This window comes from Rhyacophila brunnea, unplaced genomic scaffold (genome assembly GCF_057557595.1).
Source record: "Rhyacophila brunnea isolate RB1 unplaced genomic scaffold, BYU_Rbru_1.0 scaffold_3, whole genome shotgun sequence".
Taxonomy (NCBI): Eukaryota; Metazoa; Arthropoda; class Insecta; order Trichoptera; family Rhyacophilidae; genus Rhyacophila; species Rhyacophila brunnea.
This window is the reverse complement of record NW_028232965.1, coordinates 54,133,601-54,155,575: the sequence shown is the minus strand read 5'-3', so window position 1 is coordinate 54,155,575 and position 21,975 is coordinate 54,133,601. Positions and strand designations below refer to the sequence as shown.

The 21,975-nt window shown below is 31.7% G+C and overlaps 1 protein-coding gene across 1 annotated transcript in view; it reads left to right on the top strand.

The window, feature by feature from the left end:
• Positions 1 to 438: 438 nt before the first annotated feature.
• LOC147068560 (carboxylesterase 1C) overlaps positions 439 to 21,975 on the top strand; it is a 61,048-nt gene continuing 39,511 nt past the window's right edge. Inside the window, exon 1 of the mRNA XM_085953001.1 lies at positions 439 to 856. Within this exon, the coding sequence (XP_085809127.1) occupies positions 439 to 856 (418 nt within the window). The remainder of the gene's footprint in view (positions 857 to 21,975) is intronic.

The window sequence follows — 21,975 nt, the reverse complement described above, 5'->3', positions numbered from 1 at the left end:
TACTCCCAAAGCGCAGGTTTCGTAGATGACGTTTCCGTAGCAACCGCTACGCCAACCTTCTACGCCAGCTTTAGTAGGACTCGTGAGGCTTATTGTTGGAATTGCCGGCAGTATTGTGGCTACTCTCTTCTCACGAGCACGCCTCAGGGAAAAACAACTCACCCCATAAACGCCGCGAGAGCCCTATCCCATTGTCAACACTTATCGTCTCATCAAAGCTCATTTGCAGTGATTTCACGTAAAAGCTTGGTCAAATCAACTATGAGATAATGTAACAACTTCAGAGCTTTTATACTCTGAAAAATAACACTCAGATTAATTATAACATGCTATTATTAATAATATATATTTGAATATACAGACACGTGTATTTTTTTCTCAATAATATCCCATTAAAGGTACAATTTAACAATACGTAATAAACATATCACTATTAACATGGGTAATAAAAACATATTAATTATTCAAATTATAACTATAATACTATTGTTCGGAAATGCCCAATCGGCAAGAGAGCCTCCAACGGTTAGCATTCCTGGACAAGGGATGATAATGGGAGCTTATAAAACATTATACAGAACACAAAGAATCATCACATATCTTGGACTGCCTTACGCACAGGCTCCGATTGGTCAACGAAGATTCAACCCTCCAGAAGTACAAGAGTTGCCAATCTGGGAAGGAGTGAGGAATGCAACTGAGCCAGCGCCGTCTTGTCTCCAGGATATAACCGGAAGAAGACCGCTGAGAAAACACGATGAGCTTTTTGCAAAGTTACTGGAGTCACAGGTCGATGATCCCAAAGAAAAGGTGTACGACGAGGATTGTTTATACCTGAACATCTACATGCCAGAAGGTGAGATATTTTATTATTATTTTACTCTTTAAAAATGATAATGCATAATAATATATTAGAATATATCAATATTTTATTCGTTTATCTAACTATTAATTTCATATTATTTAGATTTGTTATTTATATATTGAGAATTAATAAATTTAACAATTGCACGAATTATTTAAATTGTACCCGCGGCAACCGAATTTGTAAAGCGATCATTTATGACATTTGGGGTTGCATAATCAAGCCAAATGACTGGTCAAACAAAATGTATTTTCTTTTTTCAATGGTACAAATCGAGTACAAAGCAAAAAATAGTTGTGCGAATCTATAACAACCAATTCACCGTAAAAAGTACTTATAACAAGTATAAAAGTATGATACGTGGAGACCCATATGCTCCGCTTAGGAATGAAAATGGTAATTTACTTTTTTTTTAAATTATGAAACGTATGATATGGAAATTTCAATATTAAAATAAAATTGAACATATTAATAATTTATTAACTTCCGTTGGTATAGTCCTGTCTTTGAAATTCACGCCGCGGTTTCGATGTACCTAACAGATTTGGCAAAAATTAGAGTGATTTTAAATAATTGTGTGATCAATAAAGAACCCAATATGCTGCGAATGGCAATATAACAAGCATTTTTCGTAAAAAAAAAACTGTTAATAAAACCATTCTGTGTTGCCTTATATTCTCCAGTGTGACGAAATGGTAATTAAATTTTTATTTATGTATATTAAAAAACATTTTTTTTATCCACTGAAAAATTATTAATATTTAGTATATCCCTTTTAAGTACGTTTTTACATAATAATTGTATGTTTTCCCGAGACATAACATTGTTAATAGTATGTATCATATTATGTAAAATTTTATAATATACTATTAATTTCTCAAATATATGCTCACGTGTCTTCAAAGTGCTATATAGTTGATTTTATAACTAACATATTTTATTATTAAGTTTCATTAACCCCAGCCGCGAAAAAATGTGAACGATTTGAATTTGAATATTTATGAGGTGCGTTTTGCATGAATTAATAAAACTTCAAGCCTGCAATTGAATCGAAAAAGAAATTCTTTTATATTTTACAAAGTTATTCTTAAAACCTTTTTTTCTATTTTCATAATCAAAACAAATTTAACCAAATTATACACACGTTTTATCTTTATTTTTATTTTTACATTGTTCTATTTCTCGTAAGAGGTTCAATATTAGATTTATCTACAACTAGCATTTATATTGTTATAAGATTAGCCAGCCATGAGATACATGAAACTGCCCCTGAAAATGTATACTAAATGGTTTTCATAAAATGACGTAAACGTTTTAGTTTTCTTTCCCTTACAATATTTACTTTGTTATTTACTTTTCCTATCACGATCCAGCGATGAAGCAGTTACATATTGCAACTTTGAGCTTTCATTGTGACTTGAAAGTTTTGAATCGTTTTTGAATTTCTGTACTATTAAATAAAATTAACGAGAAATCATAATATTATGTAATCGGCTAGGGTTTAAATAAACTAATATAATATATTAAACAGTTGCAAAACTACTAGTAGATATTTATCATTTCTGTATTATAACTTTCCCACAATTAATGAAAATTACTATATTTTTAACCACAGAAAAAAGTTTGGAATCCCAATATTATTAATGATTTAAATCCATCATCTTATTATTGACATATTATATGACATATTTCATTCATATTGCCAGTTTACTCAATGTTATATTAGTTCATTGATTAAGCTGGTGCTACAGATCATTAAAATCTGTGACCAACTACACAACCATCCTCCAAGAATCTTTATCCAGTCGTCATCTCAGTCTTTATGTATTCCTCCTGATATAATAACATGAGTATCAAAATTTTAATGTCCAAGAAGGTGAGAAAACCAATTATGTAGAGCTTATAATATCCGTGATGATATTGCTTGAAACTTTCACAGTATTATTGTTATTTTGGTTTGTTTCTTCCTAGATATTTAGAATACTTGTGAAAGCTCTCAAAAAATGGTATAATTATAATAAAGTCGAAATTTCGAATTAAGAAGGGCAAACAATATTACAGCCTAAATACCAAAAATATATTTTTTAGAAGGCAGCATAATGTTACCAGTGATTACAAAGCATGCAATTTAAGACAATATAATGATTATTTACATTTTATGACAAAATATCGTCACTGTTCTGGCAGAAGACACTAATTCTAAAAAAATGACATATTGAGTTAGTTATACCAAAATGTTCCTTATTTCAAACTTTACCGTCTGGAAACCTTCTTAATAAATAAACAGTCTTTATTTTAAAGTCATCATTTTTACAATTACTTAATAAACCCACATGATAGACCATTTGAAACATTTTAACAACTTCAAAGTCATATTACTCAAAACTAGTATTCTCTAATTAGTGTGTTCTGCCAGAACAGAGACGATATTATACATTATACTAAATTTCCATTCGATTTAACTAAATAAACATATATATTATGTTATACACAAATTGCCTGCTTAATCTGCAAACCGGCTAACTCTATTTGGGCAAATAATTGTTGAAGAAGGAGAAAAAACATAGTAATTTAACTATCGAGTGGAATTTAACAATACTTCCAAAACGATCTATTTCGATTTTTTTAAAATTAAGCTGCACTATGAATTAATACACTATTTTAGCTTCCCTATATATATTACCACGTTTTTCTTAGCTCGTATTATTGTTTGTCTGGTGGTTGTTTATCCAGTACAAATCTTGCAATCGATTTTTAACTAACTTCCCGACTAGCTAGACATTTCAAACTTTTAGAATATATCAGAACACGATGCCAATGCATTCTTTTAATAGCCATCTTTAAGTAGAATTGAATTCATTTTCAGTTAATTCTGTTTTGAATGAAAAGTTATTTCGGAAGAAATCCGTAATCCAATCCACTATTATTGGTTGCTAAGGGGTTGGTCCTAGCAACTAAATTATTAATATAAACGTGCGTTACTATGGAAATCAAAATGACATTTCAGTTTTCTATATTTGTTTGTTTGTTACAAAACAGCAAAAAAATGATTTGTTGACAATTGCCTTATTTGTCCTAAATTATTAATACGTAGAATTGTCAAGTTTATATGATTCAACAGAAGATTTAAAAACGCGGTTTATAAAAAGTTCTTTTTATCTTGTAATTTTTTTATATACATAGTGGAGTTGTTCCATTGACGATATTGGAAATTTGGCACCTGCAGTTGGCTGTTTTGTTTGAAGTACGATAACGTATTTATTTATAAGTTTAGGAGTTTGAAATTTTATGTGAACATAGAAAACAATATTATGCTTCATAACAAAATGTCATTTTTTGGTCAAAAGTGCAGTTAGCTAGCTTGTTGATTAAGCAGTCGAAAAGTATTCATTTTATTTGTAAATGTAAAACACCTACATTAAAGCAGTGAATCATGCAAAACTTGTAACTTATATCTTTGATCTTTAAAAAAATATTATGGTTTCATTTTATTATGTTTAGACACTAGATATTATTTTAAAATCTAAAATATAAATTGTCAGAAAATCATAATAAATATTTTTTTTCGTATTTTGTCACTAGATACCACTCTTAAAACTACCGTAGCACTGTAAAGTATACGTTTCATAACTTTGCACTCCGGCTCTATGATGAAAAAAATGCAATATATTCTAAAAATATTTTTGGTACTGTTCGGTTATGAGGAATACAGCGGAAAACACATTTTTAAAATACCCGATATACTGGATTATTTGTTAGTTTGGGTTAGTTTAGGTTAGGTTAGGTTGGATTAGGTTAGGGTGGTTAGGTTAGGTTAGGTTTGGTTGGTCTATTTTTATTAATATAAGTGAATATCATTATTTGGTCTTATTTTTATGCGAGTTAGCAAAAAGTGCAAAGTTATAAAACGTATACTCTACTTCGCCTAATATACATATACATAAAATTTGTTAGTCATATTATAGCATCATGTAGTAAATTTTCAAATAATTATATATGTTGGTAACAAATATAACTGTTAACCAAGTACACGCCTTTCGCAATATGTGGGTCACAGAATAATGTAAAAAAATATTTCTGAAAATGGCGCACCGTTAAAGGATAACAGGGAAGAAAATAAATGTTGGCGTGTCGTACATAAATAATTCTAAAAACTTTTATTCGTGACGGTATAGTTACTAAACCCTGGCGTATTGTATAAATAATAGTTTAATTTTAATGTGTAAGATTTATTTCACTTCACTAATTCCGAGAATATTTTTTTTGAAATTACGTCACGGTATAATATTACTTTTCATACTATTGTCGGTTCTATACAATAAGTAAAGTTGGAAAATTGAACAGGTACCATAGTTATTTTACTTAAAAATTGAATTAGTCATCCTGTCACATAAAATAAATGTCAATCTCCAATAAGATAAACAAAATATCAGTATCATATTGTTATTCATTAATTTAATTTGTGAAAAATTCTTCAGCCCTCGTCAACGAAGCTTCTCAAAACTATCTGGTTATATCTCTATATATATAAAAATCTCGTGTCACGATGTTTGTGGTCGAACTCCTCCGAAATGGCTTTACCGATTTTTATGAATTTTTTTATGTATATTTTTTAGGTATGAGAATAGGTCAACAAGTATATTTCATACCGCTAGGTGATTAGGGTATCTCTATCCAGAAAAAATTTTCTTTTATTTTTTTGAAAATTTCTTTTTGTATTTTTTTTATTATTTTGCATCAAAAAATACCTATAACCCCAAATTTTCACCCTCCTACCCCTACCCTCCCATTTTTTAATCGCGACTATATATATAAAAATCTCGTGTCATGATGTTTGTGGTCGAACTCCTCCGAAATGGCTCGACCGATTTTTATGATTTTTTTATGTATATTTGTTAGATATGAGAATAGGTCAAAAAGTATATTTCATACCGCTAGGTGATTCGGGTATCTCTATCCAGAAAAAATTTTCTTTTATTTTTTTGAAAATTTCTTTTTGTATTTTTTTTATTATTTTGCATCAAAAAATACCTATAACCCGAAATTTTTACTCTCCTACCTCCACCCTCCCATTTTTTAATCGCGATTTTATTATTTTTGTATGAACAAATTTAATCGTCGTTCGTATTTCAAACAGAACAAAATTATTTATGTTGTTGAATGACAGATGGCACTACGTCCGAGAAGAATTCAAGAAAAGCGTCGCGTCAATTTGACATTTCATTCGGCATATCACAACGCAGTGCGTGCAAAATTTTGTACGATTTATTTTAATTTATCTATTTTTATGTGCGTGTATTACAGTGCACAATGCCAGCAAGACGCAAGGGGGTTCATTTGGGCCGTCGAACGAATAAAGCAACAAACATGCAAAATAGTAGAGCAGAAAGAACAGACGAACAAATCCACTAAGATAACAAAAACGTGCGTGTAAGCATGTCGCAATTGCGTGCATCCCAATCACAAGAGGCACGAGCTGAACGAAATCAACAACGACAATTGGAACGGAGCCAAGCGCGCCGGTTCGTAGTTAACACACGCAGAGCAAATGACCGACAACGCCAACAAGTACATCGAACATTTACATCCGTTTCGTTTCTTCGTCTCGCATTCGAGTACGAGCCAGATATTGAATATTCCGCTCATCCGAAAGTGCTGATTGGTGCTATGGACAAAGAATGTCCCCATTGTCATGCGCTCAAATTCAAACATGAGTCAGCTGGGATGTGTTGCGCATCAGGAAAAGTGCAACTACCAGAAATTGAGATACCACCAGAATCATTGAACGGCTTGCTCATCGGCACGGTTCCAGATTCAAACCTGTTCCTGAAGTCCATTCGCACATTCAATTCATGTTTCCAAATGACTTCGTTCGGAGCAACAGAAATAGTTCACAATACTGCGGCAAATGGTCAACAATTCCATTCTACGTTCAAAATCAAAGGCCAAGTATACCACAAAGTAGGCTCATTGCTGCCAATGCCAAACTAACCACATATTTTTTTACAAATCTACTTCATGGGCGGTGAGGACATCAATCATGTGGATGCACGTTGCGGCTACAATAGCCTCAATTCGCCTAATGCCAGGCGCATCGTCGGCGAACTGGACGCCCTGTTGAATGAGCACAATGAATTATTGAAATTCTTCAAAGCACACATGCACGAATTGCAAAGTGACAATCACGCTATTGTCATCAATCCTGATAAAACACCAGCTGGAGAGCACATGCGTCGGTTCAATGCGCCTGTTGTTGACGACATTGCTGGAATCATGGTTGGCGACCGCACATCGACGCGAGAAATCGTGATTCGAAGAAGAAACAATAATCTGGAGTTCATCGCTGACACACACCGTTTATACGACGCTATCCAATATCCGCTAATTTTCTGGAAGGGACAAGACGGATATTGCATAAACATTAAACAACGAGATCCTGTCCACAGGTAATTCATTCATTATGAACATCATTACTCATTTTGAATTGAGAAAATGAATGGTTGATGTTTTTTTGTTTTTATCGGCGGTCATCGTCAACAGCGCTCTACTCCTCTTTTTGTCATATATCCCATCCCCACACACTTACGATACATTCGTTATTTTTTATTTAACAACCAAAATATTCACTAGAAATAATTTATATGGCAGAACAACGTTTGCCGGGTCAGCTAGTAATATTATATAAATTTGATGACTTCGTAAATCAATAAATGCATATCCAGCGCTCGAAATGGACAGGAACGCACCGGAGCGCCGTTGTGGTTCGTGGAATTCCAAAATATACCGTTCCGGCTCGTGGATTCATTTAAAATTGCGTTGCGGTTCGTTAGATTGAGATATTTATGTGTGAATGTATCTTTTAAAGTTTTTCTCAAAATTAAAAATTAACGAAGTTATGTCATGCCGGGCGTGCAAGGGTTAAAAATAAAATTTATGACATCCCTAAATTTCTTTCAATTTTCATTTTTGTGTCGATACATCCGTGTCTAAATTCATTGTCTAAACACTCCAAATAATTGCATACTACATAAAAAAAGTAACTACAGCTGCAAGCTACAAAAGAATTGTGCCTTTGCTGACATTGTTTGAAAACCTTTTATACTTAAATAACTTAAATTCAATGAAAAATAAAGTTGGCACCTACATATTAAATTTGTATAATAATTTCTAAAGTATGAAACATCTCAGTACAGTCTCGCTTTTACCTTTGACTGGTATGCATTGCGAATTTACTTACCTACTAATTTATTACTTATATTTTATTGTGAGTGATAAAACTTATTTATTTTCATCGCCATCTAATCGCCGTGTTATTTTTATACCCACGTCTATTTTTGCGGGCAAAATTTTCGGTGGTAAAATTAATATGATAAAGTTTGGTAATTTAAATCGTACAATTCCGCTAAAATATACTTATTAGTGATAATCGCTTGTTTTTTAAAACATTTTGTGTTATTTAAATTTGTTCTCTTAATTTGGTTAAACATCTCAGCAGGCGATACCTTTCTATATATTACATATAATTATATTTTTTGTCGTTGGTATCCAAACTGATTTAACATATAATGCTGTTGACCAGTGGCCACAAGCAGAATTTTTTCGTTTTGAAAATGATAAATATGAGTGGATATTTATAAATTTTATGAAGGTTTAATTAAGTAGTAGGTACTTCGTGTAAATCTTCTAAAACATTAAGAATTCACTCCGATAAGCATTTAAGATCGACAATACAGTTGAAACAGGGTTTTCTGATTCAATGTCATTTCGAAAATTGACTCGACGTGTTAAAAAATATTTATGACGTGTCGTAAACCCTTATTTTTACAATGAATAATAAATGAATGCACCATTATGCCATTTTCCTACAACAATGTTTTTGGTATGAAACTATTGAATAGCCTACCGTAATTAGTTTATTTTTAAGGGACGTTTCTATTGTGTTATAATTACATACGTTGTAACTTGCTACTTTAAAAATAATAGAAACAATAGATACCTACTATGTAGTTTGTTTTAAAAAAAAAGAATAACCTCAAATAAAATTTTATTACTATCATAATAATATATTATTGTTCTGTATTATCATTATTCATCACCGTGGCAATAATAATGACTATAATGAGACTAGGTAAGGACACACATCACAAATTGAATCGTTTAGTTTAAAATACACTCACAAATTAGGTAGGTACGTGTTCAGTGCGGACAACAAATAATTTTAGATGGTAGTCATAGATTAAATAAATACGGTGGTAAGTTCTTTAATCTGAGGTGGTAAGTGTACGTATATTACAATAATGGTAACCAAAGCATCATCATTGTAACATATAGGTCATGGTCTCCACAACGAGGGGCTGAGAGGGCTCTAGCCTGGGAGCCCGTGCTCAGGAGGAGCCTGGCGAGGCGAATCGACCAGATAAGTGAGATAAACACACATCACAAATTTGCTTTAATAGTAAAAAAAAAAGAATTTTCTTACAATACTATTATTTATAGTTATGTGGTTATACGAAACAATTCTTAATTGTTTATCAATACTCGACATCTCCATAATTCGTATGGATGTTTTAAAATATACAATAAAACACTAAATATACAGATTATTGTTACCCCGTACATACTGCCTTTATTCTTAGCGATAAGAAGGGGGCCCCACCAAAGATCCTAGCCTGGGGGCCAGCTTCACGATGTGGGGCCTATGGTATAGGTATATACATACACTACAATATTAGTCCTTATAATGTTGAATATAGGTAGGTACCTACTGATTAATGACAATTTTATATTATTCTATAGGAATCGTGTTTAGCAACTCGAGTTGCACCTTCCGTCATGTTTTATCTTATATAATTAATGATACTTCTTCTTCTACCCTGTCATGTCCTAATATTGGGGCATAGGGCAAGCATTGGCGCCACTTCCCTCGGTCCATCGCCATGCGCCTCCCGCCATGTCAGACCTGCAGCAAATAGGTCGCTTTTGTAGCACCGCTGCAGGGCGAGGGAGAGGCGGCCACGGCGATGGAACCCTTGAGGCTGTGCCACAAGGGTACGAAGTGCCGCACTCTTTGGCGGCATCCGGAATACGTGTCCCAGCCACGTAAATCGTCTCTTTGTGATAACTTCAATCACCGAAGGCTGCTGTGCTCACGAACTCGGGTATTTGTAACGCGGTCGTACCAATGTACCCCTAAGATTCGGCGGAGACATCGATTCTCAAAGCTCAAAAGCCGATAATTAATGATACACCATTGGTAATTTAAAATGCTATAATTACGTAGTTTGGTGATGATGGCTTGAAGCTTTTCTTAGAAGTAGGTATGGCCTAATGGCCCTTATGGTGGAGAAGGTTCAAAAGAAATCTTTGAGGATCCTTTGTTTGAAGCTGTGTGGATGCCATCCATGGCTTTATCCGATTGATTTATCTTAAGAACGCTTACACACTGTGTTCAACCAAATCGCTTCGGATATTGGTATATTCCTCCTGCGTGAGAACGAGTTTATGTGAACGATTTATAAATTCTTTGTTTTATAACTTCTTAAATAATTAAATGGCGTAGTTAGCTCTATCGGTGTACAGATATGTACTGTATAAATTTTGTATTTACTCGTCTCTGTATAGGTACTTACTATTTTTTCTAATAGTTGCTGCATCTATTTCTTTATTTTTTAAACACTATTTTAATACTATTTCTTTGATTTTTTTTTAAATATTCTGTGCTCGTCTTGAATCTATAATCTGTAAAATTTGTTATATGTAAATTAATTTTTAATTTGAATCTTTATGGTAGGTATGTGGATATGTTGTTTTTTAAGTTTAATTAATTAACAAACTGAACTATCCCAAATGAGACAGTAATATAAGTTATAAGCAGTGACGAGTGGTGGTAGAAGTAACATGCCTGCTGATTATGGGTGGTAGATAAAGTAAGAGTAAAGAATAATACAATTCTTGACGGTATACTTTGTTGAGACGAGGTTCTTTCGCCTGCGGCGCTGACAATCCTTGCCCACACGCTCACTCCTTATCCACGTAAGAAGTTCAAAGTTTATTGTTGCATTTATACATCCAACGTACGTACGTATGTAAAGAAAAAAAATAAGCATACCGTTTTTTCGGAAAATTATAGAGCGTTCCTGTTCGTGAAATTTTCCATTTCGAGCACTGTGCATATCAATGTGTTTTAAAAATAAAGGCCATTATTCTAAATTTACATTCATGTCTTTTCATCATCATTCGACCATGTCCGACCTAATAAGATCATATTATGAGTCTCCACCCACAGAGTGAAAGTTTGTATTAACCCAATGCTTACGGGCCGCACAAAATTGTGTTTTTGCTAATTGCTTTTCAAATGCAAATTAACACGTTAATAACAAAATGAATTAAAAGGGCACGTAAGCAAATGCTTAAAAACACAATTTTGTGCGGCCCGTAAACATTGGGTTAACAGATTTTTTTACAAGGAATGGATGTCAGCCATTTGCTTATCCTATTATATTCATACTCTGACTCATAAACAAATTGAAAAAAACAATATGTGTACGTGCCAGATCCAGGATTGAAACTTGGAACCCACGACGTTATAGGCCGACGCTTAAGCCACGCAGTCATCATGTCTCTTACATCATAGTTATAAAATTCTACTACCAAGACTTCAGCTATCAACATATTATTCAATTATACAATAAGTTATTCCAAATTGAATGAACTCTACCTATATTGCAATACGGTTGATTATGAATGGTTGAAGTTTCCGTTAATATTTTTAACATATTTTACGTGTCCACTTTATTATTGCGATGTTTTATGTGAGGGATTATTCTGTTATACGTCAATGTTATATTCTGTAGATGCACAATTATAAAATATATAGAGACTGAATTATGAAAATATTTGCTTGATTCAAAGTTTCTCAGGAATTCTCAGAAGCATCGCCGGGGCGTTAAAAATATATTTAATATAACGACACAATCTTAATTCAATTCGTGAATGACCATTTTGATAAATTTATATTATTTGATGGCACTTTTTATTTTTTTTAACCCACTCAATTAGCTATATTTTGAAAAACGCATTTTCTTACATTATATTTTTTGAAGAAAATTTGAAATACCTATTCAGTAATCCATAAAAAATACTATAATCAACAATAAAAAATAATGTCTCATTCTATTATTTTCGATGCTCTGCTGAAAATCTCGAATGTGATCTTGAAAGATTTTTTCTGAATAGGCTGCTGATAATACATATTGTTTAAGTGCCGTCAAATAAAAAAGTTTGAATACTATTGAGATACTAGAGGAAATAATGCATCAGATTCATGAATATTTTCAAACAAAGCATGCATCAAATTACCTAGTTGTATTATCGTGGTGACGATATTATTTTTCGGCTGAATGTTTAGTTAGTTTTTCGTGCGAATATTTTATGATTAAAACAATTATTCAGATATGTATATAATTTTTTTTTATTATTTAAATTTGGGAGTAAGACGGAATAAATTACTTTGGTAGGTGTTTATGCAAATAAAAAAAAAACAATTTGCGTGAAAATGCTGCCTGATGTTAAATGAAATCTGATATTAAAAATAATAAATATTAATTATGTGGAAAATGTACTAATGATTTCTTCTATTATACTATGATATAATAAAATAGTCTTAAGGGCGGACGTGCTCAGCGTGGTCAAAATGGAACTTTTTTTCTATTTTCAAAGCATGATCCTGGACATACCTTAAACGTTGTAGATAATATATTTATATAGCTTTGAAGCCTTATTATCATTTATATTTATTTTAAACATTTGATGACTGCATAAAGTATTTTTATTACATAAAATAGTATTCTACTATTAGTAGTATTTGAACATGTACCGTTAAAAAAAATCGGTTAGGTACATGTTCAAACACGCGCGTTAACATCATTTTATTCCCTACTTCAATTATAGTTTGTCAATTTATGGCTACGGCCGTATGTTGTAGCTTAACCACTGGGGAATGCCAAAAGGAATGGCGTATTTCAAAAAAATACTACCTTATTCTTAGGTCAATAATTATTATAAAGCAATCATTATTCATAGGATGTTTATCACACTTGAATGGTCAAAGACATAGCTTATAATAAGTATTTTTAGAATTATCTTCAAATGTGTTAATCTTGCCTATTTTTTGAATAATAAAATGCCTAATTCTTGTCAAATTTGGGATCACAGAGATTATCAATATAATTTTTTATCGTAAATATTTCACTATAATAATGTCGATATAAATTATATTGATGGTTTTATAAATGCGTTTAAAAATTAATAAGTGTAAAAAATCTTAACACCACTGCACATTTATGTACTGAAATATGACTATATTCTATAACATTAGAGCGAGAGGTTTAAAAGAATACTATTTTATGTACTTTAAATACTTTATGCAGTCATGAAATATTTAAATTAAATATAAAGGATAATAAGGCTTCAAAATTATATAAATAGATTATCTACAACGTTTAAGGTATGTTCAGGATCATGCGTTGAAAATAGAACAAAAGCTCCATTTTGACCTACGCTGAGCATGTCCCCTCTTAACCTGCATTCTTTTGGGAAGTTTTCTGTAGTATTTTTATTTTTACGAGTATATAAATTTATAATACATTAAACTTATACTTTTTTTCGATTTATCTGCTTCGAACGGAAACATAGCATTTTTGACTTTTGGCTATAATAGTATTATGGAAGTATCTAGATAGGTAGGTAGTAACAGATTATGATGACGTTATACAATCTAATAAGAAACCATCTACCCAGTATAGCTCCCTATGAGATCAAATATGGTGTGGTATGGAGCTTGCTTATATATTTGGTAGGTAGTGAAAAATAAATAAACCGAAAGTATTATGGAAATTTAAAAAATAACGGTTTTAATATTTCATACAAGTGGGATATAATCATTATAAAATATACCCATATATATATATATATATTGAAAACAGTCTGCCAGAGAGAAAATCTAATATTTTGTAAATAAGTAAGGTTATTAAAATGTAATTTTCCCAATCTACGCTACTGTGTAATGTGAATGTCAGAAAATGCTATATTCATTTGTTTTAAAATTCTTATATGAAAGGAATATCGATATAATGTATTTAAAAATAGGATTATGGCATGAAAAAACTGTTACATTTTATAATATAATAATATATAATACAGTATAATATAAAAATACTCGTATCGACATACATAATATATCAGGAAACACCCGTTACGATTTTAAAATACCTATATGATTGTTAAAGTATCCGATCGGTAAGTCAAAGGTCTCGGGTTCGAATCCCGGTTTGACAAAATTTACATGATATTTTTCGACGTTTCTTTGGATCTAGAGTAAAGACATAATAGATTGAGCAAGTGGCTAACATTCATTTCTCGTAAAAAAATTTACAATACCCTTTCGTGAGGCGGCCAGGATTATTGATACGATTTCAAAAAAATTAACTTACCTATACATGGTGGGTGGAAATGGGGCAACTCAAATCATCATTACTTATATTTTGTATATAAAATATACCTGCAGTTTAAGAATTATTAACATAATATCTTCGCCCCAAAAGCAAAAGGGCACTTGTGCATAAATTGAGTTTTGGAAAAACGCATTTTAAGTGTTTTTGGAGTGAAAAAAAATCGTGGAGAGGTTATTACTTAATATTTTTAAATGAAGTTTGGAACACATGTGATCTAATTGCTCAAGATTGAAATGAAATTTTAATTTTTTTTATAATTTGTCGAATTTTGTTTTTTAAGAGGTTTTAAGTCACATGTTACCTTTTTTATATATGCATTTATGAATAACTTTATCTTCATCTTTTGATTTGCGAGCGTCCACTTTACGCTTATTGTGATCTTCCAAAATATTTATTTGGGCCTCTTTGTCCGCTGCCAACATGTCTTTAAATTTTTCACAAATTTCACAAGTGCCCTTTTTCTGCAACGAAATTATTTTTTTTATACAAATACCCTTTTAAATAATTACACTTGTTACCTTTTTCCTATGCTATTTTTGTAAACATTGCACATAGTTCCTAAAATCGTATACATGTTACCTTTTTCCTATACATTAAATGAAGATCAGTTTACAAATACACAAGTAACCTTTATTTTCTTTGCTCAATTGGGAATTCTTGGGTTTTGCTTCACAAATGCCGTTTGTGTCCCATAATGTAGAGAAAAAATTACGAAGAAAACTGCATTCATAACTCAAAACCGTCAAAATTGAACATGTGCCCTTTTGCTTTTGGGGCGACGATATATCGTATGACTAAAAGACTTCCATACTTAAAATGTATACTTAAGTAGATACATTGTATCGTTTTAATGGTTATATTTAAAAACAATTAAGGTTTACTTGTAAATTTGTTTCTCCTTTACATGGGAATTTATATAGCCTACTATTGCATTGGACGATAAAATATCCAGAGCATGAAAGAGCAAGCAGTGCTGAATATCTTAAAGGTTGTGATATTTAACTATTCAGTGCTAGTTAGTACGAAAGCTTTGTTACTTGTTGACAAAAGTTTACATTTGCTTTTAACGCCCTGTATAAAGGTCAATTATTGCAAAATACCTATAATAAATTTCATGTTGAGTTTATAATGGTCACTCTTGATATTTTAATTCATTAAACGATATTCTTTGAAATTCTGAAGATAGATATATTGGATAAAAATTATTTAGTTATGTACGTTGAAAGCTTTTGGGCATGCAAAGAGTTGAAACCAGTCACGAAGTTATTAATTTATATTTAATTTAAAAAAATGCGCATTTATTACGAACTTAATAATATAGAATATTACCCAAAGTATAGGTAACTAAATTTCAAAACAAATTTTGAAATTTTTAAATAATTTATCATTTTTTACGGTATGAGGCCTCTAATCCAGTCAGTACGTCGGATCTCTACGTCACTAAACGTTCCATTGAGTACAGTAACTTTACGATATAGGGAAAGGGTTACTCTCTAAACCAGTGGTTTACAAACTTTATATTACTACGCCTCCCTTAAAAAAAATCTAAACCTTGGCGCCCCCCCTCTTTATTTCATTAAATAATACATACACCTTTTTAAATAGTCAAAAATGTACTAATACAAAAATGAAAAAAAAAGATTATAAAAATAAGCAAGGTTTTACTACTTATATTATATTAATTTGTTTTTCATGCGATGAATGTGCTTGTTTATTAGCACAATCAATTTCAATAGTAGTCAATCCAAATTCATCATCGTTCATTGACAAATGGATTCTATCATAGGCTCCACATCCTGAAACGGGCCCACCTTCGCTGAGGTTATAGCTATGTGGTGCTCTGAAGTAGTGTTTCCTAAATTATATACGGGAGTTATCATTTAAGTACCTATATCAATCATCATATAGGTATCACATCTAATTGCAAGGCACAACGATATACTTAAAATATTTAACAGCACCGAAATAAAGTAGCGCCGCAGGCGACTTCGTTTACTATAAATAAAATAATGTGAAAAGTACATTAGCAAACTAACCAAGAACTCAGTAAATAGATTTTTGTTTGCTTCAATATATCTGGCGCAGAAATCATTTAAAAGTGGAAACATGGCGAACTTATTTTTTTTGCAATTTTGATTTCCAAAGCTCCAATTTTTTATGAATGGATTCCCTTTGTCTTTTTAAATCAGTGAATGCATTAGTGGTCCTTGCGTTGATTCATTCGTTCATTTTTTTAAATTTCAACTTAATCGACAAGTTTATCAACAAAATTACCGTTCCTACACAAATTTCAACATTATGATTTGACCCTTATATTTCATTTTTTCACGAGATAGCCAGCGCGATTCACAATAGTATAGCAGTGAGGTATGTATTATAAAATTAGTCTCCATATTTTCAGACAGGTTTGCAAACAACCTTTTATAGGACTGTTTTTTTTATGTAGTTCATAACTAGCGGCCGTTTTATATACTATGCATTTGCAAACTGCAAACCTGTGGCTACATTAATTTTATTGTGTTAAACTTTTCGCGCCTCCTTTTGCAACACTGCGCGCCTCCCCAGGCAGGCGCGCCTTCCAGTTTGGAAATCGCCGCTCTAAACAGAAACGAGCTTTTAATAGCTAAGTATGTATTTTTATTTTATCAAAGATATTTACTACAGTATACAGAGCCAGCAGGCTTGCGATTCTGCACCAACCCGCTAAGAAAACATAAATATGGCGCCATTTTCCTATGATTACGTTGTTGCCGTAACTACTGTCATTAAAGTAAATAATAAGTCCTGCTTGGTCAGAGGGTGGGAGGAAAGGATGCTTGCGATGTTTGAATCCCGCCATTATATTTTTTTTTCGAATAAAAGGCAATATTGCCATCTATCGATTTTAAAAGAAACTTTTTTTTACAATATCCCGCAATAAAATTTAAATTAAAAAATCAAACGAAATGCGTTTTGGTTAAATTATTACAATCATAACAGTACATCGGTGCATTATAATGATGGTAATTAAATAGTTCTCATATCGACTGTTACAGGCCAAAAGGGCGTAAAAAACATTTTGGTCATTTTGAGTAAAATATGAGGTTAGGTTTAGAAAAAAGATATCTACAGACTGACAAAATGGGGTTCTTCATAGATGATTGCAAACAGAGTTACGATTTTCCAATTTGGGCATAAGTCATAACCCTACAGAGAGCCAATAAAAATTAACGTACTTACCACTAATGAAACGTAACAAAATTAAAATGGTTATAATAAACAAATAAAACATAACAGAAATACAAAGAAAAGCATAAATAAAATAATGGGGGAAAAAAGCAATTCGGTGATTTATTATGGACGGTCAAAAGGAATTAAGTGATTTAATAATTCAAATTGCAAATGAATAAATAGAATAACACTATATACTCCAAAATAATATTATTCTACCATAAATAAAAGAAAAAAAACTCCAATACTAAGAAAAAAGTTTTAAGGAAACGAAGTTGTTCTCATTAACATGAAATTTTTCACTCTTATTGCTCTCCTGAAGAGTAGCGATTTGTCACTTACGCCCTTTTGGTTTGGAAAAGTCGATACATGCATATGTATTTACCTACATAGGGCTTATTGGCCTTTTTCTGCAGCGGCATTTGCTAGAACGCTAAGCAATCATTATCACATTAGCAGTTGCCTGATGCATTTTGTTATTGTTGCACCAATATAGCAAAATGAACATTAATATTGATTTTCAATTTTATGTAGCCTTCTTCTTGCTTCTTTGTCCATATCCGTTACTAATAAATATCATTTGAGCCTCCACAGAGTTTTTACAAGAAATGGATGTTAGCCACTTGCTCAACCTATTACGTTCATACTCTGACTTCAAATACAAATTGAAAAACAATATATGAATTTTCCAGATCCAGGATTCAAACCTGGGTCCCACAATATTATAATCCAACGTGGTTGGTTTACTATATTGTTAAGACTATATTGTAAGAGTCGCAAAATGATCTGTAATATGAGGTTAAACATCAATTATATATTTAACTAGATAACCAAATTGACTCCTGACCATTACTCCAGTCAGTTTTTGGCAGCGTCACGGAAGGCGGCCGTGCATATCCACGGCTGTATATATATGACGAGTGGTGGTGGGATCCTAGGTAGGCCATGGTGGATTCGCTGCCAAACTCTGAGTTTCTGAGAAACTCTGTGTCGTACTTTTTTTTATTAAATGGATTTTTCTAGTGAGTATATGCATGAGATGTTTTCAAATTATTTATGTTTAATATAAAGAATATTACATTTTCAAATCTTGTATCTTATTCGTTGAGCAAAAAAAAAATAGTTTATAGAATACATCGTCTCTGTTCTGGCAGAACACACTAACTGGAGAATACTAGTTTTGAGTAATTTGACTTTGAAGTTGTTAAAATGTTTGAAATGGTCTATCATGTGAGTTTATTAAGTAATCGTTAAAAGGATGACTTTAAAATAAAGACTGTTTATTTATTAAGAAGATTTCCAGACGGTAAAGTTTGAAATAAGGAACATTTTGGTGTAACTAACTCAATATGTCATTTTTTCGAATTAGTGTCTTCTGCCAGAATAGTGACGACATAATTGTTCGAAACTAATCGTACGGATTTTTTTGCTAAGTTTTTGTATTCGATAATAAATAATAGGATATACTTTAGGTAGTCTGAGCCTAGGGTGGTAGAACGTTAGACTTCAGATCGAACAGTTATTAGTTTTTTTCGCTTTTGAACTGTGACCCTATTTTATTAGCTACACATAATACGGATTCACTTTAATTATGAAATTGCTGTAGCGCGTGTAAATAAGTTTCATTAAAAAAATTAGTAACTGATATTATAATTAACATCCTTGAGTAGAAGATTCTTTCTAATTTGACAGGTAACCTCTTCATAATTAACCCAAAAAAGCGTAAACAATATAACAATCATTAGCAACATGCGACAAATTATGCCTAACTTTAAAGTTCAGAATATCGATTTTTGACTGTACCCAAATGTATTATTAATGCCTATGTATCTTCTAGAAATACATTATACTAAGGAACATCTGGACGGCAAATTAAAGTGAATACTTAGGTACTTTAATAGAAAATTCTAGCTTTTCACTGTTAGTTAAGGCTGTGTATACATCAATTATTCAGTTATTTCCCACACGCTGTTATGGGTGTAGTGCAACTTGTACTTGAAAGCATGATGTAAATTTCATTCTAGGTCAAAGTATTATTGATGATATTATATTTAAATAGCTTTATTTGACAAATTAATTTTTATCTTGTAAGTTTTTAACATTTAAATCTTGTTTAATATTATCATACATTCTCCTTCTAAGATCCTTTGAATGGGTTGACTCAAAATAAGTACGATCTGACTTGCTTTTAATAGCTGAACAAATTCTTAGCTCCCCATGTATTGATTTAGGTCCTTTAGGATAATTATGTAGTAATATGACAGTATCAGAAATTACGAATTTCTGTGACCGTCGGTTTATTTATCATAAGACCAAAATTTCCGTCCATGTCCGATCCGAATAACATCATATTAGGGGCCTCCACAGAGTGAGGTTCTGTATTAACATATTTTGTTTTTACGAGAAATGGATGTCAGCCACTTTCTCAACCTATAAGGTCTATACTCATACACAAATTAAAAAACAATACGTGTTCTTGCCAGACCCAAAATTCGAACCGGGATTAATAATATTAGTATTTGAAGGTTAGTTTTATAAAATAACTTTGCTTTTGGCTGTGTATAAAAACGCTTTATCATTTGTTATCTGCCACCCTGAAATGCGGTCATTTTTTGAGCAACTAAGACTACCCATCCCCCTTATCCTTCCTCAGGTCCTCTGCTTATGAATGAATGTTATCCCAAGTAAGCTTCTTTACTTGGTCGCTTCAGCTCACCGACGCTCTTTCTTGGTTTCGCTTTCCCTGGAGGTTATCCAAAATCACCAGTTTGTTCAGATTATCCAGTCCAAGCCCTGTTTGCAGAATGCATATCAGTGGGTCTATTCTATACTTATCGAACACTAAAGTAATAAATAGTATCAAACTTAGGGTAGGTTTGTATCAAAATATTAGCATTTATTGTAACAATTACACGAAGTTGGTTTTTATTGTTGCAATAAGTGCGATATTTTAACAGCAGCAAGATAGGTGCTGTTAAAATATAGCACTTATTGCAACAATAAAAACCAGTTTCGTGTAATTGTTACAATAAGTGCTAATATTTTGATATAAACCTACCCTAAGTTTGATAATATTTATCACTTTATCACTTTAGCGGTCGATAAGTATAGAATAGACCCACAGATATATTAGTGAAAGCCATTTCTTTCAATGGAGCCTCTGGATGATTAACTGGTTTGTCCTGACTGATGACTCGATACCATACAAAATATGGAGAACACTAACAAATGCACAAGCATCATTTATATTATGGCAATTGAAATTTCTCGATTCTTCCATAGTGGTAAGACGTGTCATCGCATTTTAGACATTCTGCGTCCGCTTTCATATTATTGTTTTACATCCGCCTTTTCCACTTATGGTCGATCCCAAATATACAAACTTATCTACTGTCGTTAGATTTTAGAGTACATTTACTAAGGTAGAAGGTTAACCCGATCGATAACCATTAACTTGGACTTATTCCTATTAATAACGAGGCCTTATTAGGCGACGACTAATAATAAGGCGACACCTATAAGGAGGCGACTATCATTCGCAGCGATTTACAAAATAACATCTGCGAATCCTAAGTTATTTGTTTTCTGTCTAACAATTTTTATTAACTATTATATAAACTATTCAAATTAACAAAAAAACAGTTTTGTACTTAGCATAAATAAATATTTATTAATCATATTAATTCTCTAAATATGAAGTCGAATTAGTACTCTTTCTAATATATAGTTAAGACGAATTGAATTAAATGACATATCGACACAATATGAGACTCTGGTATTTTTTTTTTTTAAATCCGAATGAAAAAAAAAAGTTTAAAGTGAAAATAATAATAAAAGTATTTTCTAGACTCTAGGATTTCATTTTTCTTTGGAAAAGTAATAAAATAACCTTGGCATTCATTAAAAATTCAATTAATCGAGCTATTGATTGTTGCATTCGAACATAATTTTGCAACAGCTGCTTATAGAATTGCATTTTCCATTGAAACGTAACACCAATTACTGCATATTTTATTCAGAGAGAATTGTATTAAATTTGTCCTTCACTTTAGTGTTACCATAAAATCAGAATAGGACTTCTTCATATTGATCAAAATATCTAAAATTTTGAATGAGGAAAGTGTAAACTAGTATTTAGTATCCGTTCACAACAAAATTATTGGCGTTTTTTATAAGATTATAATATTATAATCTTTACAAGTAAATCATTTTATACGAAATCTAAAATACTTAAGGGGGGACATGCTCGTCGAAGGTCAAAATTGAGTTTTTATTGTATATTCAAACCATGATCCTGGACACTCCTTAAACGTTGTAGATGATCTATTTATATACTTTTGAAGCCTTATTATCCTTTATAGTTAATTTAAACATTTGATGACTGCATGA